Source organism: Hippopotamus amphibius, chromosome 8, assembly GCF_030028045.1.
Source record: "Hippopotamus amphibius kiboko isolate mHipAmp2 chromosome 8, mHipAmp2.hap2, whole genome shotgun sequence".
NCBI lineage: Eukaryota > Metazoa > Chordata > Mammalia > Artiodactyla > Hippopotamidae > Hippopotamus > Hippopotamus amphibius.
Window position 1 is genome coordinate 17,191,654 of NC_080193.1, and position 14,151 is coordinate 17,205,804.

A 14,151-nucleotide genomic window follows, 5' to 3' on the forward strand; every position below is an offset into this window, starting at 1 on the left:
GCCAGTGAGAAATATGTCTTTTTTTCCTCTTTCTTGGTGTATGATTGAGAGGTTATCTCGAGCCTGAAGCCCTTCGCTCCAGACTTCCAGCACAGTTATCACCCTCACTTGGGGCTCTTCTCCCCCCATCCCCTGCTCTGCTGAGAGCCCAGCAGCCCGCCTTCCAGGCACTGGCTCGCAGCTCAGCGAAACACAAGCTTTAAATGACACATTAGACCATCTTGACTTAATTGATATTTATAGGACATTGCATCCAAAAACTACACAATACACTTTCTTCTCAAGTGTGCATGGAACATTCTCCAGGATAGATCACATCTTGGCTCACAGATCAAACCTCAGTAAATTCAAGAAAATTGAAATCATATCAAGCATCCTCTCTGACCACAACGCCATGAGACTAGATATCAATTACCTGAAAAAAAAAATTGTAAAAAATACAAACACATGGAGGCTAAACAATACACTATTAAACAACCAAGAAATCACTGAAGAAATCAAAGAAGAAATCAAAAAATACCTAGAAACAAATGACATTGAAAACACAACAACCCAAAACCTATGCGACACAACAAAAGCAATTCTAAGAGGGAAGTTTATAGCAATATAGTCCTACCTCAAGAAACAAGAAAAATATTGAATAAACAACCTAACCTTACACCTAAAACAATTAGAGAAAGAAGAACAAAGAAACCCCAAAGTGAGCAGAAGAAAAGAAATCATAAAGATCAGATCAGAAATAAATGAAAAAGAAATGAAGGAAACAATAGAAAAGATCAATAAAACTAAAAGCTGGTTTTTGAGAAGATAAAATTGTTAAACCATTAGCCAGACTCATCAGGAAAAAAAGGGAGACGATGCAAATCAACAGAATTAGAAATGTAAAAGGAGAAGTAACAATGGACACTGCAGAAATACAAAAGATCATGAGAGACTACTACAAGCAACTATATGCCAATAAATTGGATAACCTGGAAGAAATGGATAAATTCTTAGGTAAATACAATCTTCCAAGACTGAACCAGGAAGAAATAGGACATATGAACAGACCAATCACAAGTGTGGAAATTGAGACGGTGATTAAAAATCTCCCAACAAACAAAAGCCCAGGGCCAGATGGCTTCACAGGCGAATTCTATCAAATATTTAGAGAAGAGCTAACCCCCATCCTTCTCAAACTCTTCCAAAATCTAGCAGAAGGAGGAACACTCCCAAACTCATTCTATGAGGCCACCATCACCCTGATACCAAAACCAGGCAAAGATGTCACAAAAAAAGAAAATTACAGACCAATATCACTGATGAATATAGATACAAAAATCCTCAACAAAATACTAGCTAACAGAATCCAACAGCACATTAAGAAGATCATACACCATGATCAAGTGGGGTTTACCCCTGGAATGCAAGGATTCTTCAATATATGCAAATCAATCAATGTGATACATCATATCAACAAACTGAAGGATAAAAACCATATGATCATCTCAATAGACGCAGAAGAAGCTTTTGACAAAGTTCAACATCCATTTATAATGAAAGCTCTCCAGAAAATGGGCACAGAAGGAAATTACCTCAGCATAATAAAGGCCATATATGAGAAACCAACAGCCAACATCGTTCTAAATGGTGAAAAACTGGAAGCATTTCCTCTAAGAACAGGAACAAGACAAGGGTGCCCACTCTCACCATTATTATTCAACATCGTTTTGGAAGTTTTAGCCACAGCAATCAGAGAAGAAAATGAAATAAAAGGAATCCAAATTGGAAAAGAAGAGGTAAAATTGTCACTCTTTGCAGATGACATGATATTATACATAGAAAACCCTAAAGATTCTACCAGCAAACTGCTAGCACTAATCAATGAATTTAGTAAAGTAGCAGGATACAAAATTAATGCACAGAAATCTCTTGCATTCCTACACACTAACAATGGAAGAGGAGAAAGAGAAATTAAGGAAACTCTCCCATTTACCATTGCAACCAAAAGAATAAAATACCTAGGAATAAACCTGCCGAAGGAGGCAAAAGATCTGTATGCAGAAAACTTTAAGACACTGATGAAAGAAATCAAAGACGACACAGACAGATGGAGGGACATACCATGTTCTTGGATTGCAAGAATCAACATGTGAAAATGACTGTACTACCCAAAGCAATTTACAGATTCAATGCAATCCCGATCAAATTACCAATGGCATTTTTCACAGAACTAGAGCAAGAAATCTTACGATTTGTATGGAAACACAAAAGACCCCGAATAGCCAAAGCAATCTTGAGAAGGGAAAATGGAGTTGGTGGCATTAGGCTTCCTGACGTCAAACTATAACTACAAAGCCACAGTGATCGAGACAGTATGGTACTGGCACAAAAATAGAAAGGAAGATCAACAGAACAGAATAGAGAACCCAGAGGTAAACCCAAACACATATGGGCACCTTATCTTTGACAAAGGAGGCAAGAATATACAATGGAAAAAAGACAGCCTCTTCAATAAGTGATGCTGGAAAATTGGGCAGCAACATGTAAAAGAATGAAATTGGAATACTTCCTAACACCATGCACAAAAATAAACTCAAAATGGATTAAAGACCTACATGTAAGGCCAGACGCTATAAAACTCCTAGAGGAAAGCATAGGCAAAACACTCTATGACACCCATCAAAGTGAGATCCTTTTTGACCCACCTCCTAGAGTAATGGAAATAAAATCAAGAATAAACAAATGGGACCTAATGAAACTTAAAAGCTTTTGCATAGCGAAAGAAACGATAAACAAGATAAGACAACCCTCAGAAAGGGAGAAAATACTCGCCAACGAAGCAACCGACAAAGGATTAATCTCCAAAATATACAAGCAGCTTATGCAGCTGAATACCAAAAAAGCAACTAACCCATTCCACAAATGGGAGGAAGACCTAAATAGACATTTCTCCAAAGAAGACATACAGATGGCCAACAAACACATGAAAAGATGCTCAACATCACTAATCATTAGAGAAATGCAAGTCAAAGCCACAATGAGGTATCACCTCATACCATCAGAAAGGCCATCATCAAAACATCTAGCAACAATAAATGTTGGAGAGGATGTGGAGAAAAGGGAACTGTCCTGCAATGTTGGTAGGAATGTAAGTTGGTACAGCCACTATGGAAAACAGTTTGGAGGTTCCTTAAAAAACTACAAATAGAACTACCATATGATCCAGTAATCCCACTCCTGGGCATATACCCAGAGAAAACCATAATCCCCAAAAAAACATGTACCATAATGTTCATTGCAGCACTATTTACAATAGCCAGGACATGGAAGCAACCTAAATGTCCATCAACAGATGAATGGATAAAGAAGATGTGGCACATATATACAATGGAATATTACTCAGCCATAAAAAGGAATGAGATGGAGCTATATGTAATGAGGTGGATAGACCTGGAGACTGTCATACAGAGCGAAGTAAGCCAGAAAGAGAAAAACCAATACCATATGCTAACTCATATATATGACATCTAAAAAAATGGTACTGATGAACCCAGCAACAGGGCAAGAATAAAGATGCAGATATAGAGAATGGACTTGAGGACCTGGGGGTGGGGGGGGGGGAAGCTGGGATGAAGTGAGAGAGTAGCATAGACATAGATACACTACCAAATGTAAAATAGCTAGCTAGTGGGAAGTTGCTGTGTGACAAAGGGAAATCAACTCAATGATGGGTGATGCTGTAGAGGTCCAGGACAGGGAGGGTGGGAGGGAGTCGCGGGAGGGAGGGAATATGGGGTATGTGTATAAATACAGCTGATTCACTTTGGTGTACCTCAAAAACTGGTACAAGAATGTAAAGCAATTATATTCCAATAAAGAGCTTAAAAAAAAAAAAAAAGAATATGGGCTGAGAAGATGATGCCTGATCCTTGTCTGCCAATGACCGGCTTGTCGTGTAGCGTAGAGATTCAGAAAACTTTACGTGAACTGAGAAGCCGGGTCTAAATTTAGAAGAAGATTGCTGGTGACCTTCTGGTGACATACGTATAAGAAACTCAAATACCACATTTCATTGAATCAAAGACACACCATGACAAAAAAAACAAAAGCACTGCCAATTAAATTAATTCTCTGGGGTGTGAATTGTTGTGCTCATTTCGTGGTTCCTAGCAGAGTGCCTAGCACATGGTAGGCACTCAGTACTTGTAGAGTGATGGAACTGAAACCTGAAGAGGTTAGATAATTTGTTCAAGATCTTTGGTAAGAGGTGGGTCCAGAATTCTAGCATAGCTCTCTGTGACTCTGGACCTCTGAAGGCAGGAAGTCTCCTGCTACTGGGCATGAGACTACCTGCCCTTCGGTGGATTATCAGTCCCAAGACATTGCCTTGGTGGCCAATTCATCTTCCTCTCTCTTCCTCTCTTTCCAGCATCTTGATTCAGTGGGTAAAGATTGGCCGTGGATACTTTTCCATGCTGAGGGAGGAGAATGCATTGAAAAAGAAGCAACAGCTACTTCAGAAACTAAAAGAGGAAGAAAGAAATAAATTCCAACCAGCCAAAAAGATGTCAGATATCCAGTACAGGGATATGCTTTTGACGTAAGTAGACACTGTTGCCATGGCACCAGTGGTCTTGGGGAGGACCATTGAGAAGGAACATTGCCTGGTTGTGTTGAGGGGTAGCAGCTGTCTCAGATGAGGAGCCTCTTCTTAGGCTGGTGTCTAATGACTCTTTTTTTTAAAATAAATTTTATTTATTTATTTATTTTACTTAAATTAATTTAAATTTATTTTATTTTATTTTATTTTATTTTTGGCTGTGTTGGGTCTTTGTTGCTGTGTGTGGGCTTTCTCTGGTTGTGGTGAATGGGGGCTACTCTTTGTTGCAGTATATGGGCTTCTCATTGTGGTGGCTTCTCTTGTTGCGGAGCACAGGCTCTAGGCGTGCAGGCTTCAGCAGTTGCGGCACATGGGCTCGATAGTTGTGGCTCGTGGGCTCTAGAGTGCAGGCTCAGTAGTTGTGGCGCATGGGCTTAGTTGCTCTGCGGCATGTGGGATCTTCCCAGACCAGGGACTGAACTCATGTCCCCTGCATTGGCAGGCAGATTCTCAACCACTGTGCCACCAGGGAAGCCCCTAATGACTTCTTTTAGTCTGGCTCAACCTACCTCGCCAGCCTCACCTCCTGGTATTCAGTGGAGTATCTTCTAGTACATATGTCTGTCCTTGTAGCCAATGCCAAGATCTACCCAAGGAATCTTGCTGGTCCCCAGGTGTGCCTCTTTCCCTCTAGTTCCAAGGCTTGTCCCTACCTCTAGGCATTTTCCTATGCTGTTACCCGGGCCTTGAATACTCCTCCCTGCATCCTCTTTCAAGTAAAGTTCTACTTATCACTAAAAGCCCAGGTTAAATGCCACCCTCTCCTGATATTTCCTGGATTTCAGCCCACCTACCTCCAGAACCCACTTGGACTTTGAGTTACCATAATGTGTTTGTACTCTACTTTGTTTTATTCCACATCAATATTCCTATTCTAGACCTTCTCCTAAAACCCCAGATCCTAGCTCAGTATCCACCCAAAGTAAGTGGACAAAAAAATGTTTGTGGGTTTGTTGAATAAAGTAGCCTCCCTCTTTTCATAAAGGTCTTTCCTCTGCTTGGGAGAGGACCCTCCATGGGCTGGTCCGTTACGAAATGGCCATTCACGCATCAGTAAGAACCATGCTGATCTTCACAACCACAGCAGCAACTTGCAATGAGTGTCCCCTGTGTGCTTTGTGCATGTCTTTTTGTCAAAATTTCAAAATGCTCCTATGAGATCGATGCTGTGAATAACCCCATTTTAGAGACTGGGAATGAGACTTAGAGATGCTCACATATTTCCCCCTGTGACTAAGGTCATAGTTTGACAGCGTCCCTGAGGCCCAAACTGAGAGACACCACCATTCATGGACTGCGCCATTCTGCAGAAACAAACTCCCGGGATACTTAGCTTGCACAGACTGAATGAGGCACAAATCCGGGGTTGAAAGGAGATGCTGAAGCAGAAAGAGGAAATACATATGGTAGAGACAGCCTGCCGCCGCTGTAGCCATTCTCCTGGTAGAGCGGTGGTCTCAGCCCTAGCTCCATGTCAGAAGCGCCTGGTCCCCAGGGTGCTTCCCAGATGCAGTCTGTCAGATTCTCTGAGGGTGTTACCTGGACATAGTGTTTTTTAAAGCTCCTCTAGATAATTCCCATGGGAAGCCAAGGCTGAGAGTTACTGTGCTAGGGCTGCCTTTAGGAACCCAAATTGCCGTGTTGCTGGCTAAAGAGGAAATGGAATCCACAGTAGATAATCGCTTTCTTCTGCACTAAATTCTATTCTTCACAATGTTAACATAAGGAAATGTGAATGTGTATGTCTTAAAAGCAATGGTCCTGGGAGAGAGAAAAGATGACGGTGAAGTAGAGGGACGTGGAATGCATCCCTCTCCGCAGATGCATTGGGAATGCACCAAAAGACGCAGTAATTCCCACAGAGAACCAGCTGAACACCAGCAGACGACCTCGGACACCAGAAAGGACTGCAAGGATCCCAAAAAAACCAGTAGGGAGGCATCTACGACGGCTCAAAGAGGGTGAAGCGGCTGAGCTGTGGCAGACGGGAGGGAGTGAGAAACACACGGAGGGTCCACACCACAGCTCAGCGTTCCCGGACTGAGATGTTGATTCACAGCTGAACAGAGGGTACAGGAGTGGGAGCGTGGGAACCGGAGAACTGGTGCAGGGTGAGAAACACTGTTGCCAGTAAGGTGACCGACCGAGAGGACAGGAGGGAAGAGGCCCGCAGGGAGGGATGCCTACCCCTGAGAGCTGCCCAGCCATGATGGTGGCTGGATGCTGCTGGCTCACAGGCAGGGGGGAGGAGCTGCGGGCATAGCCACTCTCTCTCTCTTTTGGCACCTGCAATGGGCAGAGGAGGGACACCTGTGGGCCCCCTAAGGCATTCAAGGATAAGAAGGACCCTCAGGCCCTCAGGCAGGGCTAGCTTAAAGCCCCAGCAGGCAGCTGAGAGCAGGCTTAGAGCGCCTGCAGCAGGGAGGCAGCCGAGAACAATAAAACCCGGAGAGAGGCCCAACTCTGAGACATTCTGTTTACACCTGAGCCACTGGCGACCCTCTGCAACAGGCACCTCCAAGCCCAACTGAAATGACAGTGTGCCACTGCTCACTCACTCCCAGGGGAAGGAGCCACTGTTGTACCCTCTCCCTTCCCACACACCAGCACTTACAGATGAACAATAAAAGAAGCTCTGCTGGTCACAGAATAATAAAAAAAACCCAAGGCAAGTAGAAGGACACTTACAGCTGAGACTCTAAGGAAACAGAAATATTAGTATCAGTTCTATTGAACTGGTCCATTCTGGGATCAGTTCTAGTTTCTTTGTTTTTTGTTTTTTGTTTTTTTCTTTATTAATTACGATCTTAGTCCTAAGGGATCTACAAGTTTTATAACATTTTTTTATTCTATTTTTATTTTTAGCCTTTTTATATACTTCTATTTCCAGCTAAGTTTTTTGTAGTACAGACTATATATCTCTCCTACCTTCTTTTCGTCTCTGTCTTTTATACATTTCTATTCCTTTCTTTTTATTTGCATATTTCCAGTCACACTATGCTCTTCTGTTCCCCTTTCTTCCATCCATTTTTAGTTTATTTTATCTTAACATACTTATAAGCAACACTATCAATCTGCTCAGACTCCTTGCTCTATTCTCCAGATGATGCACCGCCTTGGTATTTAATATTAGGTTTTTGTCTTTATCTTAGTTCTTAGTACAATTGTCTAATTTCATTCTGAGAATCTCCATTCTGTCTGGTGGTACTCTAGCTCTTTTTTATACTTGATCCTAGCTTTCAATATCTCCCTGGATTTGTGTTTGTGTGTGTAAGGTGTTATTTGTTTGTTTGTTTGTTTTTGCTTTTGTTTCTGTTTTGTTCTGTTTTGGTTTTCAATTTCTGTTGGCTTTCTCTTTGAATATCTGATAGCATACTGGGGTTCTTCTGTCAGGTCTTTCTAGTACCTTATGTTCTATTGGATTCAGTAATTGTGTGTCTTATACATGTATGTGTTTCCTAGACATAGTATTTGTTTGACCCAACACTCTGCCGTTAGTCTGGGGCTTGGATAGTCTTCTTTAAACCCCTCTCTTGCCGGGACAAGCAACCCCTGAAGTTTGGACTACCATGAGGAAACACAGAAACACCATGCAGGCAAAGGAGCAGGAAAAAAACCCATAAGACCAAATAAATGAAGAAGAAATAGGAAAAATGCCTGAAAAGGAATTCAGAGTAATGATAGTAAAAATGATACAAAATCTCGATAACAAAATAGAGACAGTACAAGAAACAGTTCATAAGAACTCAGAAGAACTAAAGAACAAACAAACAGCAATGGATAACAAAATAACTGAAATTATAAATACTGTAGATGGTATAACCAGCAGAATAACTGAGGCAGAAGAACGAATAAGTGAGTTGGAAGATAGAATGGGGGAAGTAACTGCCACAGAGCAGGAAAAAGAAAAAAGAATAAAAAGAATAGAAGACAGTCTCAGAGACCTCAGTGATAACATTAAGCATACCAACATTCGAATCATAGGCATCCCAGAAGAAGAAAAAAAAAAGAAAGGGTCTGAGGAAATACTTGAAGAGCTTATAGTGGAAAACTTCCCCAACATGCGAAAGGAAATAATTAACCAAGTCCAAGAAGCACAGAGAGTCCCATACAGAATAAACCCAAGGAGAAATACACCAAGGCATGTGTTAATCAAACTAATGACAATTAAACACAAAGAAAAAATATTAAAAGCAGCAAGAGAAAAGCAACAAATAACATATAAGGGAAAACCCATAAGGATAACAGCTGATCTCTCTACAGAAACTCTGCAGGCTGGAAGGGAATGGCAGGATATACTGAAAGCCCTGAAAGAGAAAAACCTACAGCCAAAAATACTCTACCCAGCAAGAATCTCATTCAGATTTGAGGGAGAAATCAAAAGCTTTACAGACAAGCAAAAGTTAAGAGAATTTAGCACCACCAAACCAGCCTTACAACAAGTGCTAAAGGAACTTCTCTAAGTAGGAAACACAAGAAAAAGAAAATACCTACAAATACAAACCCAAAACAATTAAGAAAATGGTAATAGGAACACACATGTCAATAATCACCTTAAATGTAAATGGATTAAATGCTCCAATCAAAAGACACAGACTGGCTGAATGGATACAAAAACAAGACCCTTCTATATGCTGCCCACAAGAAACCCACTTTAGACGAAGGGACCCACATAGACTGAAAGTAAAGGGATGGAAAAAGACATTCCATGCAAATGGAAGTCAAAAGAAAGCTGGAGTAGCAATACTCATAGCAGACAAATTAGACTTTAAAGAATATTACAAGAGACAAGGAAAGACACTACATAATAATCAAGGGATCCATCCAAGAAGAACATATCACAATTGTAAATATCTATGCCCCCAATATAGGAGCACCTCAATACATAAGGCAAATGCTAACAGCCATAAGAGTGGAAATTGACAGTAAGACAATAATAGTGGGAGACTTGAACACCCCACTTACATCAATGGACAGATCATCCAAACACAAATAAATAAGGACACACACGCTTTAAATAACACATTAGACCATCTCAACTTAACTGATATTTATAGGACATTCCATCCAAAAAGGACAGGATACACTTTCTTGTCAAGTGCACACAGAACATTTTCCAGGATATATCACATCTTCGGTCACAAATCAAACCTCGGTAAATTCAACAAAATTGAAATCATATCAAGCATCTTCTCAGACCACAACGCCATGAAACTAGATATCAATTACAGGAAAAAAACTGCAAAAAATACAAACACATGGAGGCTAAACAATACACTATTAAACAACCAAGAAATCATTAAAGAAATCAAAGAGGAAACCAGAAAATATCTAGAAACAAACGACAATGAAAATACAACAACCCAAAACCAATGGGATGCAGCAAAAGCAGTTCTAAGAGGGAAGTTTATAGCAGTACAGTCCTACCTTAAGAAACAAGAAAAATATCAAATAAACAACCTAACCTTACACCTAAAACAATTAGAAAAAGAAGAACAAAGAAAGCCCAAAGTGAGCAGAAGAAATCATAAAGAGCAGAGCAGAAATAAATGAAAAAGAAAGGAAGGAAGTAATACCAAAAATTAATGAAACTAAAAGCTGGTTCTTTGAGAAGATAAACAAAATTGATAAACCATTAGCCAGACTCATCAAGAAAAAAAGGGATAAGATGCAAATCAACAGAGTTAGAAATGAAAAAGGAGAAGTAACAATGGACACTGCAGAAATACAAAAGATCATGAGAGACTACTACAAGCAACTATATGCCAATAAATTGGATAACCTGGAAGAAATGGATAAATTCTTAGGTAAATACAATCTTCCAAGACTGAACCAGGAAGAAATAGAAACTATGAACAGACCAATCACAAGTACGGAAATTGAGGCAGTGATTAAAAATCTCCCAACAAACAAAAGTCCAGGGTCAGGTGGCTTCACAGGTGAATTCTATCAAACATTTAGAGAAGAGCTAACCCCTATCCTTCTCAAACTCTTCCAGAATCTAGCAGAAGGAGGAACACCCTCAAACTCATTCTATGAGGCCACCATCACCCTGATACCAAAACCAGGCAAAGATGTCACAAAAAAAGAAAATTACAGACCAATATCACTGATGAATATAGATACAAAAATCCTCAACAAAATACTAGCTAACAGAATCCAACAGCACATTAAGAAGATCATACACCATGATCAAGTGGGGTTTACCCCTGGAATGCAAGGATTCTTCAATATATGCAAATCAATCAATGTGATACATCATATCAACAAACTGAAGGATAAAAACCATATGATCATCTCAATAGACGCAGAAGAAGCTTTTGACAAAGTTCAACATCCATTTATAATGAAAGCTCTCCAGAAAATGGGCACAGAAGGAAATTACCTCAGCATAATAAAGGCCATATATGAGAAACCAACAGCCAACATCGTTCTAAATGGTGAAAAACTGGAAGCATTTCCTCTAAGAACAGGAACAAGACAAGGGTGCCCACTCTCACCATTATTATTCAACATCGTTTTGGAAGTTTTAGCCACAGCAATCAGAGAAGAAAATGAAATAAAAGGAATCCAAATTGGAAAAGAAGAGGTAAAATTGTCACTCTTTGCAGATGACATGATATTATACATAGAAAACCCTAAAGATTCTACCAGCAAACTGCTAGCACTAATCAATGAATTTAGTAAAGTAGCAGGATACAAAATTAATGCACAGAAATCTCTTGCATTCCTACACACTAACAATGGAAGAGGAGAAAGAGAAATTAAGGAAACTCTCCCATTTACCATTGCAACCAAAAGAATAAAATACCTAGGAATAAACCTGCCGAAGGAGGCAAAAGATCTGTATGCAGAAAACTTTAAGACACTGATGAAAGAAATCAAAGACGACACAGACAGATGGAGGGACATACCATGTTCTTGGATTGCAAGAATCAACATGTGAAAATGACTGTACTACCCAAAGCAATTTACAGATTCAATGCAATCCCGATCAAATTACCAATGGCATTTTTCACAGAACTAGAGCAAGAAATCTTACGATTTGTATGGAAACACAAAAGACCCCGAATAGCCAAAGCAATCTTGAGAAGGGAAAATGGAGTTGGTGGCATTAGGCTTCCTGACGTCAAACTATACTACAAGGCCATAGTGATCAAGACAGTATGGTACTGGCACAAAAATAGAAAGGTAGATCAATGGAACAGAAGAGAGAACCCAGAGGTAAGCCCAAGCATATATGGGCACCTTATCTTTGACAAAGGAGGCAAGAATATACAATGGAAAAAAGACAGCCTCTTCAATAAATGGTACTGGGAAAATTGGGCAGCAACATGTAAAAGAATGAAATTAGAACATTTCCTAACACCATGCACAAAAATAAACTCAAAATGGATTAAAGACCTACATGTAAGGCCAGACACTATAAAACTAGAGGAAAACATAGGCAGAACACTCTATGACATACATCAAAGCAAGATCCTTTTTGACCCACCTCCTAGAATAATGGAAATAAAATCAAGAATAAACAAATGGGACCTAATGAAACTTAAAAGCTCCTCCAAAATATACAAGCAGCTCATGCAGCTTAATACCAAAAAAGCAACTAACCCAATCCACAATTGGGTGGACGACCTAAATAGACATTTCTCCAAAGAAGACATACAGATGGCCAACAAACACGTGAAAAGAAGCTCAACATCACTAATTATCAGAGAAATGCAAGTCAAAGCCACAATGAGGTATCACCTCATACCGATCAGAATGGCCATCATCACAAAATCTGGAAACAACAAATGTTGGAGAGGGTGTGGAGAAAAGGGAACTCTCCTGCACTGTTGGTGGGAGTGTAAGTTGGTACAGCCACTATGAAAACAGTTTGGAGGTTCCTTAAAAAACTACAAATAGAACTACCATATGATCCAGTAATCCCACTCCTGGGCATATACCCAGAGAAAACCATAATCCGAAAAGAAACATGTACCATAATGTTTATTGCAGCACTATTTACAATAGCCAGGACATGGAAGCAACCTAAATGCCCATCAGCAAATGAATGGATAAAGAAGATGTGGCATATATATATAATGGAATATTACTCAGCTATAAAAAGGAATGAGATGGAGCTATATGTAATGAGGTGGATAGACCTGGAGACTGTCATACAGAGCGAAGTAAGCCAGAAAGAGAAAGACAAATATTGTATGCTAACTCATATATACGGAATCTAAAAATGGTACTGATGAACTCAGTGACAAGACAAGAATAAGGACGCAGATGCAGAGAACGGACTGGAGAACTCGAGGTTTGGTGGGGCAGGGGGTGAAGGGGAAGCTGGGATGAAGTGAGAGAGTAGCATAGACATATATATACTACCAACCGTAAAACAGATAGCCAGTGGGAATTTGCTGTATAACAAAGGGAGATCAACTTGATGATGGATGATGCCTTAGAGGACTGGGACAGGGAGGGCGAGGGGGAGTCGAGGCAGGGAGGGAATACAGGGATATGTGTATAAATACAGATGATTGACCTTGGTGTACCTCAAAAACTGGTACAAGAGTGTAAAGCAATTATATTCCAATTTAAAAAAAAGCAATTATATGCCAATAAAGAGCTTAAAAATTAAAAACAAACAAACAAAAAACAGTGGTCCTATCAGTGGAATCACACAACATGGGACCTTTGTGTGTCTGGCTTCTTTCACTTACCATAATGTGTTTGAGTTTCATCCCAAACAGGAAGCACATTGGTGCTTGCCAGGAGTTGAGGATTTGGGGGGGTTGGGAGTGACTGCTTAGTGGAGGTGGGGTCTCCTTTGGGGCTCATGAAAATATTTTGGAACTACACTTAGGCGATGGTTGTACAGCCATCAATTCAAATATCATTGAATTGCACCCATTAAAACAGTTCATTTATGTTATGTAATTTTCATCTTAATGGAAAAAAGAAGGGAGTTCTGGTCTGTGAGGCCCTGGAGTGGGGGTGCGGGTGGGGCTGGACACTAGTGATTGGAGATCTTCTTAAAGCTCAAGGTGCCAGGTGACTGTTGGGAACCCTGAATGTGAGACCACAAGGGGCTGGTGCATTCCTAGTCACCTTTCCCCTGAAATTGTGGCCCTTGGGAATCCCACCTTATTGTAAGAGGGGTCTCCTCTTCGATTCCTCATTTGTACAGACCCTGAACTGTGCTTTCCATCCCTGTGAAGCTGTTAGAAGGAAAATTAACCTTTTCTAAATTGGCAAATGTCTTTAGGACCAAAGCAGGTCCCAGGCTGTCTTACCTCTCTGGTGTCCAGTCTCTCTTCGGTTTTGGTCAAGAGATTCCCACTTTGTTGTTGGCTCTTTTTAAAAAATATTTTGTCCAAACATTTTTGGTTATTTTTACCGAAAGGGTTGGTCTAAATAAGCTAGCCTACCATTTGTGCATTCATTTATCAACTCATTTATTCATTCTGAGAGGAGAGAAAATATCTGTGAGTCACAGTCCCCACCCCATGCCTTCCAAG

At 40.3% G+C, this 14,151-nt stretch overlaps 1 protein-coding gene across 1 annotated transcript in view; it reads left to right on the forward strand.

Annotated features, from left to right (window-relative positions):
- The window catches only part of CCDC60 (coiled-coil domain containing 60), a 173,036-nt gene that overhangs the window by 108,988 nt on the left and 49,897 nt on the right, over nucleotides 1-14,151 (forward strand). Inside the window, exon 3 of the mRNA XM_057746447.1 lies at nucleotides 4,412-4,582. Coding sequence (XP_057602430.1) covers nucleotides 4,412-4,582 — 171 coding nt within the window. The remainder of the gene's footprint in view (nucleotides 1-4,411; nucleotides 4,583-14,151) is intronic.